Source organism: Peromyscus leucopus, chromosome 1 (genome assembly GCF_004664715.2).
Source record: "Peromyscus leucopus breed LL Stock chromosome 1, UCI_PerLeu_2.1, whole genome shotgun sequence".
NCBI classification, from domain to species: domain Eukaryota; kingdom Metazoa; phylum Chordata; class Mammalia; order Rodentia; family Cricetidae; genus Peromyscus; species Peromyscus leucopus.
In genome coordinates, this window is record NC_051063.1 from 96,218,574 (window position 1) to 96,240,501 (window position 21,928).

Below are 21,928 nucleotides of genomic sequence, written 5' to 3' on the forward strand. Positions count from 1 at the left end.
CTATTCATAGCTTAAAACTTTGTAATAATAAAAGACTGGAAATAATCTAAATGTTCTTTATGGGGAGAATGGGTAAATAAACTGGAGGTTTATTTAAGATACTGGTCAGCAGTATTGGTGAACTGAGCTATATATATCAGCATGGCTGCATTTCTGGGCCAAGATATTGAATTAATCATTCCCAGATAAAAAGGAAGTGGGGGTTGAGTAGCATGAATATACTATAGTGTCATGATGTCAGGTTTTTTTGTTGTTTTGTTTTTTAATTGTGATACAAAATGTCTGAGACAGTCAACTTATAAAGAGGAAGGTTTATTTTTGGCTCTTAGTTTTGGAGATTCTGTATTGGTTTGGCCTGGTATTTGGAACCTATGTGAGGCAGTGCATCGTGGCATGAACATATGAAGAGCAAAACCTCTTACATTAGGATCCAGAAAGCCAAAGAGTGAGGAGGGTGCTGGGTCCCCACAGTCACCCTTAAGGGCACACCTCCAGTGACCTGAAGACCTGCCACCAGGCCCCCACTTCTTAAAGGTCCCATAAGTTCCCAACAGCACAAACCTGGACACCAAAGCTTTAACACAAGTTTGGCCTTTGAGAGACATTTAGGACCCAGTAATGATCTTCAGTGACCAAGCCTCCAGGCTCCTCCTCATGGCTTTGATTTCTAACCCTCAGTAAATGTACCAACTCTGCTACTTTCCAAAAGTCTTGGTAGCTTAATATGGGGAAAGGCCAGAGGTCTTAATGCCAGTTTCCTCTTCAACAGTAGGCACTGTGGCCAAATACTAAATGTTAAAATATTTCAGGCAAGATGAAGACTGGAACCAAAGCAAGAAGAGCTCAGAAGAGGGGAAGAAGCCATCTCAGTGACAGCCAGTTAGTACCAAACTAAGTGGAGCATTTGTTGTTACATTCTGACAGTAATGTTTGCACTTTGAAACATGTCAAGTGTTTAAGGCAAGGAGAAATGAAATTCATGGCAACCAGTTAAGGTCAGATATTTAGGGTGAAAATGATAAAATATTAAAATGAAAGATATACATCTTTCTGAAAAAAAATGTGGTAGACTATATGTGTACAACAAAACTTAAAATTTAAACAAATTTAGGTAGCAGTTCAGTGTCATTAAGTACGTATGTACAACTATCACCTCCCTTCATTCATATATAAAGTTTCAAAACATTTAAATCATATTGTATATATATTATGAGTTATTTTATGTATATGAGTATAGGCAGTGCTTATGGAAGCCAGAAGAGGGTGCTGGATCCTGTAGAATGAAGTTATAGATTTGTAAGCTGTCATGTGGGTGCTGGGAACCAATCTGCAGAGCAGCCAATGCTTTTAACTACTGAACCATCTCTGCAGCCCCAGTATTACATATGTTTTTTTGTTTTTTTGTTTTTTGAGACAGGGTTTCTCTGCGTAGCTTTGCGCCTTTCCTGGAGCTCACTTGGTAGCCCATGCTGGCCTCGAACTCACAGAGATCCGCCTGCCTCTGCCTCCCGAGTGCTGGGATTAAAGGCGTGCGCCACCACCGCCCAGCTGTATTACATATGTTTTATGATTACTTAATCATTACAAATCCTGATTACTTTTCAGTGAAATGTAAAAGCACACAATGTAGCTTTAGTTTTCCTGCCTTGCCCACAGTCAGGACAAATCTTTGTCACCCACTAGTCCCACAGCCGCTCAGACCCAACCAAATAAACACAGAGACTTATATTGCTTACAAACTGTATGGCTGTGGCAGGCTTCTTGATAACTGTTCTTATAGCTTAAATTAATCCATTTCCATAAATCTATACCTTGCCACGTGGCTGGTGGCTTACCGGCGTCTTCACATGCTGCTGGTCATGGCGGCAGCTGGCAGTGTCTCTGCCTCAGCCTTCTGCTTCCCAGAATTCTCCTCTCTCCTTGTCCCACCTACTTCCTGCCTGGCCACTGGCCAATCAGTGTTTTATTTATTGACCAATCAGAGCAACAGATTTGACATATGGACCATCCCACAGTACTTCCCCTTTTCTTTTTTTAAAAAGGAAGGTTTTAACTTTTATACATCTCCAAAGCCAGCTTGGTATATTTGGGAATTTGGGCGTAGCTTCTCTTACTACTTCCTGCTGGAGGGGGGCGCTGTATCTTTTGGGGACACAAAGAAAATTTTAGGATCATGGAGTAGTCCGTGAGACTGTATCGTCTGAGCCAGTTGCCTTGAAACGATTCTGGATGTCGGATCATCTGGGCCATGGTGTCATCGGAGACCTTTCAGGTGGTCTTGCTGGTCAAACCTGATGTATCTTAATCTGGAACAAATCCATAGCCTCTGGCTTTCTGTAGAAACAAAAGCAGAGCCTCTTTTCCAAAGCAACATATCCTTATAGCTAAATTTTGAAGTCAAGGTACCTTTAAAATATACATTTTGGCATAACTCAACAGCTTTTGCAATCAAATGTTTTTCTTCAGTTACAAATATCAAAGAGAACATAATCCAGATTCTCTGTGTGGTAGCCATCTTTATGTGGCTTATGTTTTATATTACCTTGAGCCTATTGCTTTAAACTGCAGCCTTCTTAGCACTGTGGCTGCTGGCTCTGCCCACTTCAGCTTCCCAACATGGCGGTGGTACGTTTTCCGCCAGCTCTGGGAGCCATCAACTCTCAGAAATAGTGGGTCTATGCTTCTTATCAAAGCAGCGTGTAGCCCAGAAACCTCTTTTTGTTTTGTACTAGCGAAGGCTAAATCCACCATGCAGCTTAATGTGCCACTTGCAGAGGCCTCATTCCCGCCATACTGCAGGTCAAGCACACATGCCAGGAACCCGCCAGTAACTCAAACCGGCAGCTGCTGCTCATTTGAGAGAGACAATTAGGAAGCTGTTTTTAGCTCCGTTTTAGAATCTTTTCTCAGGTTTTAGGTGGAAACTCTTGCCCTCTCGTTGGGCGCCATTGTATTTATACCATTCATTTAACAATGTAATGCAATTTTCTGATCCTTGAATGTTATTATTACCAACTATTAGGATATAAAGAAATGAAAGTTAGTAGTTAGACATTACAATAGAACTTGTAGTCATATTAGATATGTTTTAAAAATTGAGCAGAGATGTTTTAGACAGGTCATCTTCAAACCCTTCAGAGATCTACAGAATATGGCATTTAAAATGTTTCAATAACTTAGAAAATTTTTCTTTTTTGAGACATGTTGGCTCCTGGCAGTACCAATCTATTTCAGAGAAAATATGGGCATTGAAGAAACTGCATATGGAGTCAACTTTCATTGTGGCAAAAGTTAGCCACTGGACAACAAAGTATCCTCGAATCAACAGGACAAAATGGACAGACAGAACACGAAACAAAGGACTACTGATTCTTGCCAAAACAAGTGTGGTTATGGCTTTGTCAAAAGGCATCTTCTGAGGCCAGGACAATATGGCTCCATCCCTGAAGTGGCCTTCGCAATCCGGAAAAGGTACAGTGCCCTTTTCTTCGAAGGCAGCTTAACAGGCAGAGGGCCGATGGCTTCTGTTGTGCAATGGAACAGCAGCTGAAAGCTCACGCCTCTCGATAGTAGACTGGCATTTAATAGAGGGATGTGGAGAAGAAGGGGATGCTCAGATGAAGCCATATATACACAGCCAAGAAGAATGGACAGCTGAATTCAAAAACTGTCAACAATTTCCAGAATTTAAAATCCTGAATCATGACAGGACACTAGTGGAATTCAGGTGTTTCTGGTACGTGGACTGCTCTCACCCAATGTGAGGTTCAACTGTTGACCTTGTGTACATCCTACATCACAAATGAGTCTGTCAGATACACTAAGCCTATAGGCTGAAGATGATGCCCCAACACTGTGGAGAAACCTCAGGTGACTGCCCAGGCAGCTGGCTGTTTCTGTCAACTCACAAATTTTTTGGAAGTTGCTTGCATGCACTTCCTGTTTTTATTTTTGTTAGCTAATATTATTCCCTTCTTGGGTCTCTGAGGGAGTTGAAGATTAGTTAGTTATAGTTGAAAATTAATTAGGATAGAAAGTGCATTAGATACATCTTGGATTTACCAAAATAGGATAGATAATGGAATTATTTTCTCTGATTTGTCAAATACCTGTTTAGGTATTTATTACTTGTATATATTGTATATAGTTATTGTACTTTTGTATATAGTTTTTCTTTTGTTAGTTATAACCTTTTGCTTTTTTTTTCTTTTTATTAAAATAGAAAAGGGGAAATGTGGTGGTATTCTAATTGTACTGAAATGTGATTTTGATTGTATGTTAATAAATAAAGTTGCCTGGGGGTCAGAGCTATTAGAGCCATAGACAGAGTGTGGCGGTGGTGGCACACGCCTTTAATCCCATAGATCTCTGTGTGTTCAGGGATACTGCCAGCATTGGAGACATATGCCTTTAAGACCTAGGGGACTGTACATTCAGACAGTGACGAGGCAGTCACGTGTTTGGGTTTACAACCAATGAGAAGGCAGAATGACTAGAAAAAACGACTTACACACAGGAAATAGCTCTCTTTTCGGGAAGCTGGGACCGCAGGAGGCAGGGTGAGATTTTAGCTCTGAGCTCTGACCTCTCGGCTTTCTCCTTTTACATTGTTTCTGTGTTTCTTATTTAATAAGACGGTTGGTTACATCTACAACACACTCTAATGCAGTTATGTATTAGGTGTTGTATACCGAGTGCATGAGACAGGCCCTGTGCCAAGCAACTTAGACACATAATAATTTGTTAGGTGAATTGGTTATGGGGATGCTAACAAAAGTTGGGGGGAAAAGACTTGGCTCAGTAGCAGAAAACATTAAAGTAGTGAACAGCAAATGAGTTAGATGGAAGGGGAATGTGAGATGTTGGGCCCATGGAAGCTGCATAAAGTCCGTATAGACTCTGTTTCCATAAGACAGTGGTTCTCAACCTTCCTAATACTGCAACTCTTTAACACAGTTCCTCATGTTGCGGTGACCCCCCAACCATAGAATTATTTTCATTACTACTTTATAACTATACTTTTGCTACTGTTATGAATCATAATGTTAATATTTGTGTTTTTTGACAGTCATTTGGGGGTTGTGGCCCACAGGTTGAGACCACTGCCATAAGATTGCATTGCCTAATGATGGCATCGTCAGCTTAATTTGTGTAAGTGTACTTTGATGTTCACACAGCAGAGCTGCTAATGCTGCAGTGTCAGAGTGTATTCCCATTGCTAACGGAAATGATTGTAATGAACACCAAACTCAGAGAGTGAGGGCAGGAGCCCTGGGGGCTAGGTGTGAACGTGATATGTGGTTTCCACATGTCTTATTGTTGTTGACTTTTAAAACATTGGAGGTTATTCTGTTATAAGAAACTTGGTTCACCAAGCTCTGAGAGGTGAGGCTTCCCTATGGAGGCCATTTATCTGTATAAAGAGAAGAATCCCTTCATCTTCGGTGTTCTGACTGCAACCTACTGGTCAAGTACATCCTTGGTTATAGAGGTTTTAGGTCGAAGTCAAAGTCTGAGAGAATGAATCTACAAAAGCAGGGTTTAGAAGGGGAAAATGAGTTTCATTTTCAGGTTTGAGATGATAAACATATAAAAAGACATAAACTGACTGGTATTGGAGATACAAGGAGCTCAGGGGAAAAGTCAGAATTATGGCTATGCATTTTGGAATTTATAATGAATTCCTTAAGAATGAACACATTTGCAAAAGGAAAAGAGAGAGTGATTGAGACAGAATTGCTGTAGGATGTCTTTTTGTATGCTGTGAATTTGTGTTGCTCTGATTGGTTGATAAATAAAACACTGATTGGCCAGTAGCTAGACAGGTGGGGCAAGCAGACAAGGAGAATTGTGGGAAGAGGAAGGACTGAGTCAGCAGTCAGCAGCCAGACACAGAGGAAGCAAGATGACAAGGCAGAACTGAGAAAAGAAATCAAGCCACATGGCTAAACACATATAAGGGTTTTGGGTTAATTTAAGTGTAAGAGCTAGTCAGTAATAAGCCTGAGCTAATGGCCAAGCAGTTATAATTAATATAAGCTTCTGAGTGATTATTTTATAAGCGGGCCATGGGACTGCGGGGGCCTGGCGGGACTGGGGAAACATACAACTACACAGAATCTTTGAGGAATTAAAGAACCACTAGAGAGACTGAGAAGGGACACGTTGAATAACCAGGCAGCTTGGGAGAGTGATACCCCATACAGACCAAGGCATGAAACTTTGACAGAGGTTTGTTCAGATTAATATTTATTGAGTGACTGATATGTGACAGTTGATAGCCACTTCCTTGTGCTGCAGAGTGTGTACGTGCACTAGAACTGAGAAAGCCACTGACTCGGCTGAGGCAGGGGGAGCATGTGCTGCAGTCCTCTGTCATCTGCAAGTGCTCTGGGGCTGGGGCTTAGTCTCATGTCACTTTAGTTAGTCTGTCTGACACAGCACCAGGCATGTTGTAAAGTATTCAGTGGTGAATATGTGAACTGTTAGAATGAAGAATTCCTTCTAGGTTGTAAAAGTTATTTTTACCATCTAGCCTGTATGTTCCATTTCTCTCCAAATTATCTTTCCACTTTTCAACAGTTCTGTGATATGAGTAATCTCTTTTTATTCTAAAACAGGTTTTGTCAATAACCTTTTGGGTTAGTTCTAATAGATGTGTATTCACTTCTTGCCTTGTCAGGATTCATTCAGTGCTGGTGTTGAGACTTACTCCCATGAGTCACTCCATAACTCCTTGTACAGAAATTCTGGGGCACTGGGGAGATGTCTCAGTGGTTAAAACACTTGTGTGTTTCTATAGAGACATCTCCATTCAGACCTTTTGGGCATTTTGAATTGGTTGTCATAATAAGAATTCAGTAATAATTTGGATACTAGCCCTCATCAGAAAAGTGATTTGTAAGTCTTTCCCCCTCTCAGTGCGTTGTCTTCATTTCCTTGATGGTGTCTTTTACAGGACAAAAGTTTTAAATTTTAATTATGTCAAATTTATTATCTTTTTGTTAGTTTGCTGTTACCTTTGAGAAACTACTACCTAATCCAAGGTCATAAAGACTTAGATCTATTGTTTTCTCTAATTAAAAATTTTTTTACCTGTTATACTTAAGTCTTTCATCTATTTCATGTTAATTTTTAGTATGGTGTGAAATATAGATTCATTTTCTTATTTTTACACATGACTATGGAATATGATGTGGCTGTCCCTACATATTTTTTGAAAGACTGGATCCTCTCTCTTCCCCACTTCTTCCAAATATGTTTATTTATGTATGTGTGTATATTTTCCCAGCACATATGTAACTATGAGGAAATTTAATTTATAAACTAGGTATAGTAATACATACCAGTAACTAATAATAAAATAGAACAATTGTAACGATATGCTGCAATGGTAGTATTATTACTCTTCAGTTTTGTGACCATTACTAAGTAAAATAAAGGTCACTTGAGCAGTGCTGCCGTAGTCAAGCCTGATAACTGAGAGAGTACTAAGTGATTAGCAAGCAGATAGCCTACACCTCATGGTTACTATGGATACAGGGATGATTTACTTTCTAGGCAGGATGGGGTGAGGTGGTATGATTTTATCGTACTACTCAGAATGGTGTGTATTTTATAATGTTTATTTCTGGAATTTTCTACATACGAAATATCTTTAAATCATGGCTGTCTATGGGTAACTGAACTTATAGAAAGTGAGACCATGTATAAAGGAAGTAGACTACTATACTTTGGTTTCTGTTACTGCCTAAAACAATCAGCAGTCAAACTATCATGTGATAATCCATCTGTTACTCAAGAATATGTTGTATCAACAAGCAGTAGTGACACACACCTTTAATCCCAGCACTCAGGAGGCAGAGGCAGATAGATCTCTGAGTTTGAAGCCAGCCTGATCTACAGAGTTCTAGGATAGCAAGGGCTACACAGAGAAATCCTGTCTTGAAAAACTTTTAAAAAAAAGTTGCATCTAAAAACCTGCCATGTAGTCTTTAACCAGGTGGGTTTTTGAGACAGTCTCACTGCACAGGCCAAGGTGTCAGGACAGCCAGAGACTCTTGATCCTCCTGCCTTAGTCATGAGTACAGAGATTGTAGGTATAGCCACACCCAGCTGTCAGTCAGTTCATTCTTCTAGGCTTTTCAGTGGCCTTTTCTGTCCTCTGACTTTTATGCTGTTAGTTTGCTTTTGTTGTCTTTGATCACTCCCGCTTTGTGCATGGATTGGTATGTTCCTCTGGGCTTTTTGGTGTTGGGAAGAGTTGATCCAGTTTTCCAGCTTTGCCATTTAGGTTGAACAGGGTTGCTGCTCAAGCTGACAGCAGTCAGATAACATTTCTTGCTGTGTTCCACCAATGCCTCGGATCCAAGAGTGTGCAGTCTTACCCTAACCATGGCCCTCTCTGTCCCTTTCTTATCTTCTAGTAAACTAAATCTTGGAGTAATTTGACTCTCACCTACCTCTCTGCTGTGTTTGCTATTAAATGCTTCTGCTAATTACATGGTGATCGCCTTGGACTCCTCTCTCTCTCTCTCTCTCTCTCTCTTCTCTCTCTCTCTCTCTCTCTCTCTGTCCTATCCATCACCTCAGCACTTGAACCTCACAGCTAACTTACTGTAATAGCTTTCAGCTATTTTTTCTAGACTACTTTCTTTCTTATTAGGCCCTGTACTCAACTGCTAGATTAACCCCTCTCAAGCACCTTTCTCATTAAATTGGTTTCCTGATCCAAGATCCAGGTATCAAATTCATGTACTGCACAGTAGTGTGCAAACTCTTCTTGTCACTACTACCCTTTCCTTAACCCCTGTTACTTCCTCAGTGATGCCAGACTCACTTGGCAGCGTTTCCTTGTTCTCAGTCTGACCCCATTTGATGGCCCTTTCTTCTTTTTAAAATGTTTGTGTCCTTTTAGTGTTAAAAAGTGGAATCTGTGTAGTAATGAAAACCTTGGTGATAACCTTGCTTGTTGTTTGCCCTTGTTGTGGACATGCTCCCTTTTATCAACATTGTTCCATGAAAGAACTTCATTTCTATTTTATTTATGGCTCTTTTCCTTTTTACCTAGGCAGACTCTTGAACAAAATTCATGTTTAATAAATCTTTATGGCCAAGAAATCTTAATAGCATCATCAGTATGTAGGCAGTTTTGTGTCTAGACTACCTATCAGGTCTCTCCCGCCAGCTGCTCCCCAAATAACCAGACTGAGACTTATTATTAATTATAAATGCTCAGCCAATAGCTTAGGCTCATTTTTTAGCTAGCTCTTATAATTTAAATTAACCCATTTCTGTTCTTCTGTGTGCTGCCCCAAGGCTCGCTTACCTTATGTGTGTACTTCCTATCCGGATCGATCTACATCTCATGGCATCTCCCCAGACTCTGCCCTTCTCCCCAGCATTCTCTCTGTCCTGAAAATCCTGCCTAGCCATCAACCAATCAGCTTTTTATTAACAATGAGAGCAACACATCTTCACAGTGTATAGAAGGATTATACCACAGCATCAGTCTGCAGTTTAAAATGATGTTTTTTTTTTTTTAATCTCATTATCTGACTTTAATTTTTTTGGCATTTTGGAAGGCCTGTTAGAACAGTAAAAGAGTTTGAGAGCATGTTGCTACATACATTAAATTAGATTATTGATCAGTAGCCATCTGATATATTAGATTGTGTCAAGAGAAAGACTGCTTTTTTATATACTGGCTAGGCATTTTTTATTGTATAATTTTCAGAAGAGAGATTTTTAACTAAGTGAAAACCATTATAGACAATATAAGAGACTAAAATCATAGTAGTCATTTTCCTAGCTTTAAATAACTAGATAGACCATATAGATAACTAATACAATGTAGTAATAAAATGTTATATATAATAATTATATTACCATTTGTATTCTACAGGAAAAAAAATGCTTTCCATGGCATAGTTTACTTATACAAATTTAAGAGAAAATCTCAATATATTTTGAAAAGTAAAATGTTTACAAATCCTATTTTGTGTTGAATTAGTACAAGAAGTACCTTTGTGTTTGATTAAAAGGAATACAAAGAAATTATGTGTGTTCAACTTGCATGCTATTATCATTCACAGCAAGAAATGCAATGCAGCATTACTGTTGTATTGAACTAAGAAGTTCCTCAGAGATACTCTCATTGGGTATAGCCAGGATCTTCACTTGTGCCATAGGAAAGAATTTAGGAGTTGTTATAAAGTGAAATTGAGTTTACTAAGAAAAGGATACTATAAACCCAGTGTGTAGGTGTGGGCTTCTTAAGAGAGTCACATTTAAGTACCTTAGTTCTGTGTGCATGTGTGCGTGCACACTTATGGGATGTGATTTTGTAGCTTTTGAAGTTACATTGTTCAAATGATGTCATTGATATCTAAGTTTAAAAGATTAAGTGAAAATATTTTGGTATACTTTGGGGGGGGTAGTGTTGGGGGCTTAACTTAGAGCCTTGGACATGCTAGGTGTGGTGATATTTTGTTTGTACTCTAACAAATAAAATTTGCCTGAGGATCAGAGGACAGAACCAGCCACTGGATTAAACATAGAGGCCAGACAGTGGTGGCATACACCTTTAATCGTAGCACTCAGAAGGCAGAGGCAGATGGATCTCTGTGAGTTCAAGGCCATCCTGGACTGCATGAGATTAATCTAGTCTAAAAGAGTAACAGAGCCAGACAGTGATAGCACACACCTTTAACCCCAGCACTTGGGATCTCATGCCTTTTCTCCCAGTATTTGGGAAACACACCTGCCATTAATCCCAGCACTAGGAAGGTTGAGACAGGAAGTGATATGGCTGGGCAGAGAAAGGCGGGAGGAGACAAGATCTTCCCCTTTCAGCAGAGGAGTTGGTGAGGTGAGAAGTGGCCGTGTCTTGTTTCCTCTGATCTTTCAGCATTTACCCCAATATCTGGCTCTGGGTTTTTATTATAAGACCAATTAGAATTCGTGCAACAGGTAGGCAGCTGCTTTGCCAAATAAACTGCATCCCTAGCCCTGACTTTTTGTTTAGAGGAATTTTATCCAAAGGTGGCTTAAGAGGTAGGTGGTACATATTTACAGATAAGAAAGGACTGCTGTTAAGATAAAGGCATAGGTCATAAAAAGTCAAAGTAGTTCTTACTATACAGTAAAAGGTAGGTTCAGGCATATGTTTTGATTATAAATATGGTTTACAAACCTGCTTGTAAGATTGTCTCAGGAAAATACAATTCAAAGACGAAGAAGGAGTGGTGATAAAGTTTGGGGCTTAAGCATGGTCATTAGTTCATCTATCATCTATCTCTCTCTGTGCCCCTCCCCTTCCCTGACCCCACTTTCTTTCTGAGACAGTCTCCTGTAGCCCAGCTGGTTATTTACCCAAGGATAGTTTTGAATTCCTGATCCTCTTGCCTCCACCTCCCTAGTGCTGGAATTATAGGGACATGTGACCGTGTCTGACTCATTAGATGATTTAACACTCCTATTTGAGAAATCTCAGAGAGTAAATCTTGTTTCTGTGCAGACCATCTTCATAGTGGTTTTGCTAGTCCAGTCAAAATTCTTGACTCTCAGCCAGCAAGAAAGGCAGAGTAGACTGGGAGGTGGTGAGGCATCCTTTTCCTTCCTCTCTCTCTTCTTGCTCTTTCTATCCTGCCTCTGTTTGTGTGTTTCAGCTGGGGATTCAATCTAGAGCCTTGGGTATGGCAGGCCAGCTGTTTACCCGTGAGCTATTACACATGCTTGGTTCCCTTTCCCACTTTTGAGACGGGATCTTGCTGTGTTGCCCAGGCCAGTTTTACCCACAATCCTCCTGCCTTATATTCCAAATTCTGAGTTTATAGGTATGTGCTACCATGTCTGTCTGTAGACAATCTTATAATATAGTTTCTAAAAATATAAAATTCTGTATTTGTATCAAATCCATTTCAGTTTTTCATTTCCAGTTATGGAGGTCAGTTACTTGAAGCTCCTTACTACATCATCATAGTGAGCATTCCATCACAGATCTGTAATGAATAATTCAGCCCACCTATCGATGACTGTATTTGAGAACTTTTCCCAGATTGACCCACCAGGGAGGGACCACTGGATCATTCAGACTGTGTATAGTGTCACAAAGACAGGTGTGCCACTTAGCAGGATGCCTGTATGTGTGCACTCTTACCTCAGTGCACAGCAATTCTTGCCTTCCCATATCTTGGCCAACTCTTGCTACTTTCCACCATCCTGCTGGGTAGAAAGTCCTTTCTCACTAGTTATGCACTTTGGTCACACACCCTGTTAGTATTGCTGACTCACCACTTATCAGCCACTGTCATACTTGGAGTTTCATCATTTATGTGTTGGCAGCCATTAGGCTTCTCTTTCTGTAAGTTCCTTCCTCATATCTTTGGTCCCTTTGCTGTGAATTCCTGTGATGGCATTGAGTAGCAGACTCTTCCTCTATAGTATAACTATCTAGTCCCTTTTCAGTTTTAAATGTTAGAGATTTTTCCTGGATTTCCTTCCTCCTGATTCTGTTCATGGTCTTCTGTATTGGATGGAAATCCTGAATTTTGTTGGAGTCTTATTTAGCAAATTTGTAGTTTTACTGTTTCTTTAAGGTTCTTCTGTTTTCTGGTGTTCTGTGCTTTAGAGTGTTACCCCAATACTGTTTTTCAAACACTTTTACTTGTGGTTTTTTTGAAGACTTATCGCTTCCCCTCGTTGTTCCAATTGGACTTGTGGTGTTAACTTTTGGCCGCTCTTAATGGAGTTTTAAAAATTCAAGAGAATGGATGACAACCCTCCCCTTCTCTAAGCTCTTCTCCGATTGGGCCTTTGACCCTGTTTCTACTGTATGAATCCTGTCTGCTTAGTTATAGCCAGTTCAAAGGGATGCTTGCCTCCCAAAGCTGCACACTCAGTCTTCCTCCAAGGAATTTGGAATTAGGGCCAGGCTTAGCTAGTTTCTTGAAGGAGTTGCAAATTGAGAGGCTTGGGATGACTGTCTTCTACTGTGGGCACAAAGAAATTAGAGGAGCTATCTGAAGAAAGGGATTGAAGATGTGAGCAAAGAAATAAAGGGGAAAGGCTATGGTCCCATAGAGAGGAGAGGCTTTGAGCTGGAATGTGAAAGTAGCCGGCCTGGATCCTGATGGCTTTCCAGTTTCTGGTTCTGTGCTCTCCTGAGGCTACATTACATTTCCTTTCGTGTTAGATAGGGATGGCCAACCACTGTAACAGATAGACTCCAAAGTTTATAATGGCCCTCACACAATGAAAGCTCGCTTCTTACACAAACAGGACCAGATGGCCCTAAGTTAGCTGGGTGGCAGCAGTAGAGGCCTGTGCCACAGTTACCTAGGAACCAAGGCTGATGGAGGCTCTGCCATTTGCAACATATGACTTTCAAGGTCTCCCTGGCCATTAGTATCCATCCTATAGAAGGAAATGATCATGTAGTTGAACCTATGGGAAGCTTTATAGGCCAACTTCCTTTGGCTGGAACTCTGTCACATTTAACTATACAGGAAGCTGGGAAATGTAGTTTAGCTATGGACCCAGAAGGAAGAGGAAATGGGTTTAGTGAACAGGTAGAGATTACCACAACATATTTGTATCTGTATGATACTTCTATCTTTCTACAAATTCCTGTTTTTTTCTTAAACATGTTTGAGTTGCTTCTGTTATTTGAACTTCAATGAATAAGATGTTTTTGAAATACCCATATTTAAAATAAAAGAGATAAAGCTGGCAGGGCGGTGATGGCGCACGCCTTTAATCCCAGCACTTGGGAGGCAGAGCCAGGTGGATCTCTGTGTGTTCAAGGCCAGCCTGGTCTACAGATTGAGTTCCAGGATAGGCTCCAAAGCTATACAGAGAAACCTTGTCTTGAAAAACAAACAAACAAACAAAAAAAGAGAGATAAAGCTGATTAATTTTTTTCAGGAAAACTGGGCCGATTCCCACCTATGATGCATCACCACTCAGCACCCTCAGATGGTCAGATGCCTGGGGCTCATTTCCAGAGGTCCCACCTTGCAGAGGCCTTTGCAAAGGCCAAAGGAGCAGGTGGAGGTGCTGGAGGAGGGGGTAGTGGAAGAGGACTGATGGGCCAGATCATTCCAATCTATGGCTTTGGAATTTTTTTGTACATACTGTACATTCTATTTAAGGTAAGTGGAATTCTCTTAGACATATGTCAGTGAAAATCTAATGTTGTTGTAATAAAAATCATCTCCAGTAAAACCCTGTAAAGGTCACAAAGCCCTTTCAAATCCATCGTCTCTTTAAAAACCCATCTCTTTGAACTCGTTAAGATTGCTATATCTCAGTTTTTATAGGTAAGAAATCTTAGCCTAGATTTACAACTAAAATGTAAGGCCAGGGTTTAAACCTGGATCTTTTAGTTCATAATCCAATCAGCACTATAATTCAAAGGAAAAGGACAAAAGACTAGGTATCTTTGCAAGCTGATAGACCATAAAGATGCTCTAAGAAAAGGCTTGTTCATAGGATGAAAACCAGGGTTTCCATATTTAATGGTTCCAGGGTATAAGATACTGTGTCTAGTGTCATTTCTGTAATTCTCCCAAGACAAAACTGTCATATATAGACACTAAGCCCAACATTCCTGGTTCTGGGGTGTCTTGCTGGGTCTTTTAAGGCAGACCCCCTATTTAGTTCCACCTCCAAGCAGGTTTTTGTAGGCTACAGACTTGTTCTTTGTGAAGAGGTGTAGAACCTTCACCTTACACTCATGCTTAGAGTAAAGTGAGAAGATTTTAGTTTCTTCTCACCCAGGAATTCTGCAGGCAGCCTGAGTTGAGCATGAGAATCCGGGATGCCACACGTCACCTGTCACTTGGATGAGCATGGGTAGAGCAGACGATTATAAGATTTTATTTCCTTTGTGCTTTGATTTTGCTTTGATCAGTTTTACCTTCTTGACTCTTTTGGTGGCTTTTAAAAGGACGTTTCTCTAATGTTGATACTTGGTTTGATTTCTGACTTAATTTTTGTCTCCCAGCTTTTTGGTTTATTTCATTTAACATGCGGTGTTCCATGACTTTGAGGTTCTGAGCTGCTGTTGATGTGCTGTACCTCCTTCATCCTCAGCTTTCAAAGGGGAAAACTGCAGAGGATCGGAACTGCTCCACTGCCCCACCTGGGAACTCCCACAGGAAGATTAGTAAGTGCTCCTTCCCATGCATTCAGTTTTCTGAGTTGGAGTGGAAAACAGCCAGGGGGACAGTCTATGGCTATGTCCCAAAAGCATTTCTCAGAAGTGAATGGATATTGGGCCTTAAAGGGCTAATGCTGCAAAAAGTACAAGGCTGCTAGTTCTTTGGTACATGTTAGCAAATTCAACATTTGGCTTAGTTACTTTTTACTTACAGACTTCAAAATATTTGTAGCAAATCTGTTTATTTCTCAGAGGAAAACTGAGGGAGAAATTGCATCAGTGACACAGTCTATTATTAGCTCTTGACCCTTTAGAGTCTTGAAATGTGCTGTCAAACAGTTCCCAGCAGAGTATGCTGTGCTGTTAGGGGTAATGAAATGTATACAGCATAGTCCTTTTCTCTAAGAATTTGTAGATTAGAATGATGCCAGGAAGTAGGATCTGTAAGGTAAAGCACTTGCTACACAAGCCTGAAGGCCTGAGGTGGAATCACCAGCACTTAGGTAAAAAGTCAGGCATGGCTGTGCACACCTGTAACCGCGGCACTGGGGAGCCAGCCAGCCAGCCAGCCAGCCAGCCAGGCAGCCATCCATCCATCCATCCATCCATCCATCCAGCCAGCCAGCCAGCCCCACACACAGAGGTCTGCCTGCCTCTGCTTCCTGAGTGGTAGGGTTAAAGGTCTGTTCCACCTCAACCATCAAAGGTTTTCTTGTTTGCTTTTAAATTTATTTTTAAGATTTTCAAATTAAAGACATTTTTCTCATCAAAAGTTTTTAAAAGAGAGACATCAGTAGAATGAAGTGAGGATGAGCCACAGAAGTGTCTGCCCTAGGCTGTATCTCCTTTTGGAATTATTTCTGGATTCACTGTTATGTTAAATCCTCAATCACATTCCACATCCTTTTCAGAAATCCTAAACAGTCAAGAATCTAACGAAAGCTGCTATGTCTCATCATGAGTTAATAATGGTACATATATCAGTAATTAAAAGAAATTGTAGACAGTGAGAAGTCTTGAACTGATGAGAGGATTCACTGGGTAAAAGAGCTTGCTGAGTTTGATCTCCGGAACCCATGTAAAAAGGCAAGATGTTGTGGTATGCTTCTGTAATGCCAACATTCCTTTGCTGACATGGGAGGCAGAGACAGGAGAATCGTCCAGAAGCTTGCAGGCCAGCTAGGCTAGAGTATGAAGTGCACCAGAAATAAGACATACCCTGCCTCAACAGAGTGGAGGCCCAGAACCAACTCCTGCAAGTTGTCTTCTGACCTACACACATACACACACACTCACACACACACTCACACTCATACACTGTGGGGGGCCATCCCACCCCCACTTTTCCCCAGGGTGCTCTTGAGCAGGAGCAGCAGGAAATATTAGAAGGATAGAGGGGAGAGAAACAGAAAACACAGACAGGCCCTGACTGTCTCTGCCAAAGGGCTTTTAAAGGAATGCCAAGGGGTGGAGCAAAAAACCTCCCCGCAGCACAGCCAAGTACAGACCATCTCAGACACCTGGTACTCAGGCCTGTGGTCCTAATCATCCTCTTTATGCGGACCTGCTGGGTAAAGCCACTAAGAAACCTACATGGGTTCTAATAACACACACAAAAAAACACAAAAATAAATAAAAACAAACCAAAAATCACACTCTAATAAATAAAATAAAAAACAGACTGTTAAGACTATCTCTTGTCAGAGATAGAAGTACATCAAATGGTAAAATGGACTCCTAAGACTGCTTTTTATAGCAATGGCAATAGCAGTGAGCCAGCTTTATCCTTTAATTAGGAATCATGCAAAAATAACAATAACCTCAGCACCACACAGTGCAGTTTGCACCCACTTTACAGGTGTTAACTGCCTTAGAAGGCCTTTTAGAGCCAGGCAGTAGTGGTGCACACCTTTAATCCCAGCATTCAGGAGGCAGAGGCAGGAAGATCTCTGAGTTAGAAGCCAGCCTGGTTTACAGAGTGAGTTCCAGGACAGCCAGGAGGTATGAAATAGAAATAGACAGAGGTATGAAATAGAAATCTAGGTCATTTATACTGAGCAGCATTTAATTGTCCTACTGCCTGAAAGTTTACTTCATGTTTTAGTATTTATTTTTTTGTTGTGCTTTTAGTGTCTTAGTCTCTCTCTCTCTCTCTCTCTCTCTCTCTCTCTCTCTCTCTCTCTCTCTCTCTCTCTCTCCCCCCCCCCATCTCTGTCTCTGTGTGTGTGTGTGTGTGTGTGTGTGTGTGTGTGTTTGTCCATTCTACTGACCCTGTCTGAGAAAACTGCATCTAGGGACACCCTAGCATGATCTGTTCTTTATCCTAGACAACTAGGGTTAGAAAACTTTGGGCATGGAGCTCTCAACCATAGTTTAGGATTTCCAGACCATAAGTAGAGGCAAATGGCTCACCTCAGAGTCCTGATCCTTTTTTCTAGTACTGTCTAGGCTTGGTGCCTTACCCAGAAGCACTGTTTGGATTGCACACCGTCATCTGTCTACCTTCTGCATTTACTCTGGGGTGACTTTGCAGGGTGTGTTTTCAGTGTTGGATGTTTTCTTTAGTGCACTCTGCTGGATTACTGTGTGGGAGGGGGAGTGATTTATTTATCATTTCCTAAGTGAGTATGTATCCTGTTGATCCTGGTGGCCAGACTGCCAAGCCTTTTCTGTGCTGATTGTATTAGAGAAGCTCATGTCTATTCTCTTGAGTCTCTGAAAAAGCCTGGATTATCACAGATCTTTTTGGCTAGCCGTTTCTTGGAAGGGTTTAGGGAATTGCATGTAATGGTTCTTAGATTGATGCTTGTCTTTCAGCCAACTTTGAGCTTATACAGCTGCAAGAAAAACTAAAAGAGACAGAAGAAGCCATGGAAAAATTAATCAATAGAGTGGGACCTAATGGGGAGAGGTAAGTTTTCTTTTGTGTTTGTTTGTTTGCTTTTGAGACAGGATTTCTTTGTGTATCCTTGACTGTCCTCTGTAGACTAGGTTGGCCTGGAATTCACAGAGATCCGCCTGCCTTTGCCTCCTGAGTGGCAAAAATGAGGCAGTGTGACGGCTCCTCAGGAAAAGGTCCTTTTTTGTTTGTTTGGTTTTTGAGATAGGGTTTCTCTGTGTAGTCCTGGCTGTCCTAGAACTCATTCTTGTAGACCAGGCTGGCCTTGAACTCAGAGATCATCCTGCCTCTGCCTCCCCAGTGCTAGAATTAAAGGCATACGCCACCATGCCTGGCTTGAGGTAAGTCCTCATCAAATAGGACTCAGACAGTTTTCCATGTTTAGAGTAGCTACACTTTTTGCTTTTGATATACAGACTACATGTTTTTGTCTTATGTAAATGTCAGCTTAGGTGTAATATATGTTTTCTTTCTCAATTGACACATTTCCATTTTTGTATTCTTGAGAAACTGTTTTCAAGCATTAAATGTGGTAAAAGTTCTTGTGAGAGTTTGTGAAATCTGTAAATCTTGTAGGGTCAAATAACCTAGTTTTTTTTTTTTTTTTTTTTTTTTTTTTTTGTTTTCGAGACAGGGTTTCTCTGTGTAGCTTTGCGCCTTTCCTGGAACTCACTTGGTAGCCCAGGCTGGCCTCGAACTCACAGAAATCCGCCTGCCTCTGCCTCCCAAGTGCTGGGATTAAAGGCGTGCGCCACCAACGCCCGGCTCAAATAACCTAGTTTTAAGAAGGATCTTTCCCTAGTTGTCTAATGTAAACTTTTAAGTAAAACCTGGTTATTGAATTTTTTTTTTTCTGAGACCAAATTAAAACAACAACAACAACAATAACAGCAACAAGGGGCTGGAAAGATGGCTCAGAGGTTAAGAGCACTGGCTGCTCTTCCAGAGGTCCTGGGTTCAATTCCCAGCACTCACATGTCAGCTCACAATTGTCTCCAGTTCCAAGGGAGGAGATCCATTGTTCTCTTCTTGCCTCCCTGGGCACTACAGACATATATTCAGGCAAACACTCATACACATAATAACTAAAAAATAAAATATTAAGGAAAAATAGCAGCTGTCATCACATTAGGCGTTTGTTTTGTGTTGACTCACTCCTAGTGCAGAATTAGACATGCAAAGTCAGTGTCAAGGGCCAAACTAATCCTTAGGAAGGAACACTTCTGCTCTGCCACACTGCCAAGGATCTGAAAAGGTAGGTACAGGAGGTTTATGAAAATGGGAACAATTGAAAAAACAAAGACATAAAAAAAAAAAGCCAGCCCCAGGTGAGGTGGTATATGCCTTTAATCCCAGCACTCGGGAGGCAGAGCCAGGAGGATCTCTGTGAGTCCGAGGCAAGTTTGGTCTACAGAGCAAGATCCAGGACAGGCACCAAAACTACACAGAGAAACCCTGTCTAGAAAAACCAAAAACCAAAAAATAAAAAATAAAAAATAAAAGCCAGAAAGGAGAAGCCAGAATGTGATATTATGTCAGTCTCAGCTGAGCCTTTTAACAGGGGAGGAGGGAGTACTTCACGGTGGGCCGTAACAATCTCGTGTGGGATATTGAACAGTCTCTCCACACCTTCATGTGCAGCTCTGGAGTCTTTGATGCAAGGAACAGGCCTTGGCCTCTTCTGTTTGCATCTTTCAAGTACTTGTGCTCTGTGCCTCCTCCTTTGCTCAGTGATATCTAGTTTGCCCATCCTTGGTTGCATATCAGAAGAGTAGGCAGCTGGGCAGTGGTGCCACATGCTTTTAATCCCAGCACTTGGGAGGCAGAAGAAGGCGGAACTCTGAGTTCGAGGCCAGCCTGGTCTATAAAGCAAGTTCCCGGACAGCCAGGGCTATGCAAAGAAACCCTGTCTCAAAAACAAAACAAAATAAACAAACAAACAAAAACAAAAAACAACAACAAAAAAGAAGAGTAGGCATCCTCAAATTGCTGCTTTGTGGCCTGGCGTTTCCTTGTAATATCTCCTATGCTGTTGTGCTATACATGAGGATAAACACTGTAACATTGACTATCTACGTCAGGAACTTTGACCTTTTCGCAGTTCAGAAGCTAGACTTACAACTTAAAATGTTTTGTAAAGTCACATATGTACATGACTGTATCTGTGTGAGTATATAAAGGTTGACTAAACTTACTAAAGACTGTTCTGAGCTAACTGCTTTTATAGACATTATCTAATGTACAAATGTATGTGTAACTATATATACTATTGTGGCTTTCCTGTCTGCATGGAGAACTACCCTGACTTTTATAGACCCTTATGCCTTAGATAAATATCTGTATCTTGGTCTGGGCTGTTGACTGTCTCAAGCAAGCCTAAGGGTCATGAACTCCATAGATGAAGATCTATGGTTAGAGCCCCTTACTTGGGAGATGCAACCCCAGGGTTAAGAAACTACATGAAGATATTCATCATTACCACCATTACTCAGGCTCAAATTAAATGATCCATCACTTGTCCAGTGTGTACCATCTCTCTCTTGGCCTGGCAGGAATTCAGTACTATAACTCCTTCTGCCTTCTGTCTTTGTGCTGTATGTACAGAGCCAGAGGAAGCTGTCCCTGTACTGCAGCTAGAGTTGCTCCACCTCTTTGTTCCTGAGGACCCAGGTCTTTGCTTCTATAACATCTTATTCTTTACAAGATGCTGAGGTGTGGACCACTTGAGAACATACACATCCACCCTGCAAAGCAGCAAGTATGTAAGGTGTTACCTGTAATACTTCTCAGGAGCTGGAAGGCAACTCTACTTCCATGAAAGCATATTCCCTGATGGCTAAGGATGTTAAAGACTTTTTAAAGCACTTATTGGCATCTGAGTTTCTTTTTTGGAGAACGGTATATTCAGTTCAGTAGCCTATTTATTGATTGGATGATTAGATTTTGTTGTTTAATTTTCTTTTCTTTATATTCTTGATATTAGTCCCGTGTCTGGTGTGTAGTCTGTATAGATCCTTTACCATTTTCTGCAGGCATCTCTTCACTCTGGTGATTGTTTCCTTTGCTGTGCAAAAGCTTTTTAATTTCACATGTTCCTATTTGTCAGTTCTTATGAAATTTCCTATGCTATTTGGATCTTAAGTGTTTCACCTGCTATCCTCTAGCAAGCTCAAAGTCTCAGAACTTAGCATTATCTACCTAGTCCTGGGTGGGCAGACCTTACAGACTTTGGTATGGACTCTCTTTTATTTTCACCCTCTCCATAAGGCTTTTGATCTATTTGAATAGGTTCTTGTACAGAGTGAGATGGGTACCAAATTTCCTTCTGTGTCTGACTCTGGCGTTTTTCTTCTGCAGGTCTAATTTTCACAATTTTCAGAGGATCTGCAGATGCTCCAGTGTTTTCTATTAGTTTTTTTTTTTTAATCATATCTTGACTTCTGTGGGGCAAGGAGAGGATTTAAGACAAGGAGCACATGCTTGTTTACAGGCTCTATCCTTTTGTGTAGTATTCATACACTGTATGCTCCTGACTGCAAGATGTTGGCCTGAAACTGAAAAACAGTCAATCCTGAAACTGTACCTTGCATATGTCTGTGTATGAATAGAAACGTGGAAATGGTTCTTGATGTGACTCATAAATTTGTCAGCCACCTTTCACCTCAGTGGTATAGATCTGTACACATGCAATGGCTTTGATGTTTTGTCTGAATAATTAAACACAGTATCAAACTCAGAGACACAGGTTAAGGAACCAAGATGAGATGTTCTTATTTCTGCCTTTAGAATTAGCAAAGTTTCCCTCCAAGAATAGTATATCTGGTCAGAAATAACTTACCTGCTAGAAACATGGTGTGACCTGCGGA

At 40.9% G+C, this 21,928-nt stretch overlaps 1 protein-coding gene across 5 annotated transcripts in view; it reads left to right on the forward strand.

Annotated features, from left to right (window-relative positions):
* Ric3 (RIC3 acetylcholine receptor chaperone) overlaps positions 1 to 21,928 on the forward strand; it is a 53,112-nt gene that overhangs the window by 13,774 nt on the left and 17,410 nt on the right. For 4 of the 5 annotated variants that reach the window (XM_028894603.2, XM_028894604.2, XM_028894606.2 and 1 more), the window contains exons 2-4: positions 13,927 to 14,153; positions 15,097 to 15,169; positions 17,981 to 18,074. In XM_028894603.2, the coding sequence (XP_028750436.1) occupies positions 13,927 to 14,153; positions 15,097 to 15,169; positions 17,981 to 18,074 (394 nt within the window). Of the gene's footprint in view, positions 1 to 13,926; positions 14,154 to 15,007; positions 15,170 to 17,980; positions 18,075 to 21,928 lie in introns of those variants that run through there. The other variant, XM_028894605.2, reaches the window with a different exon arrangement.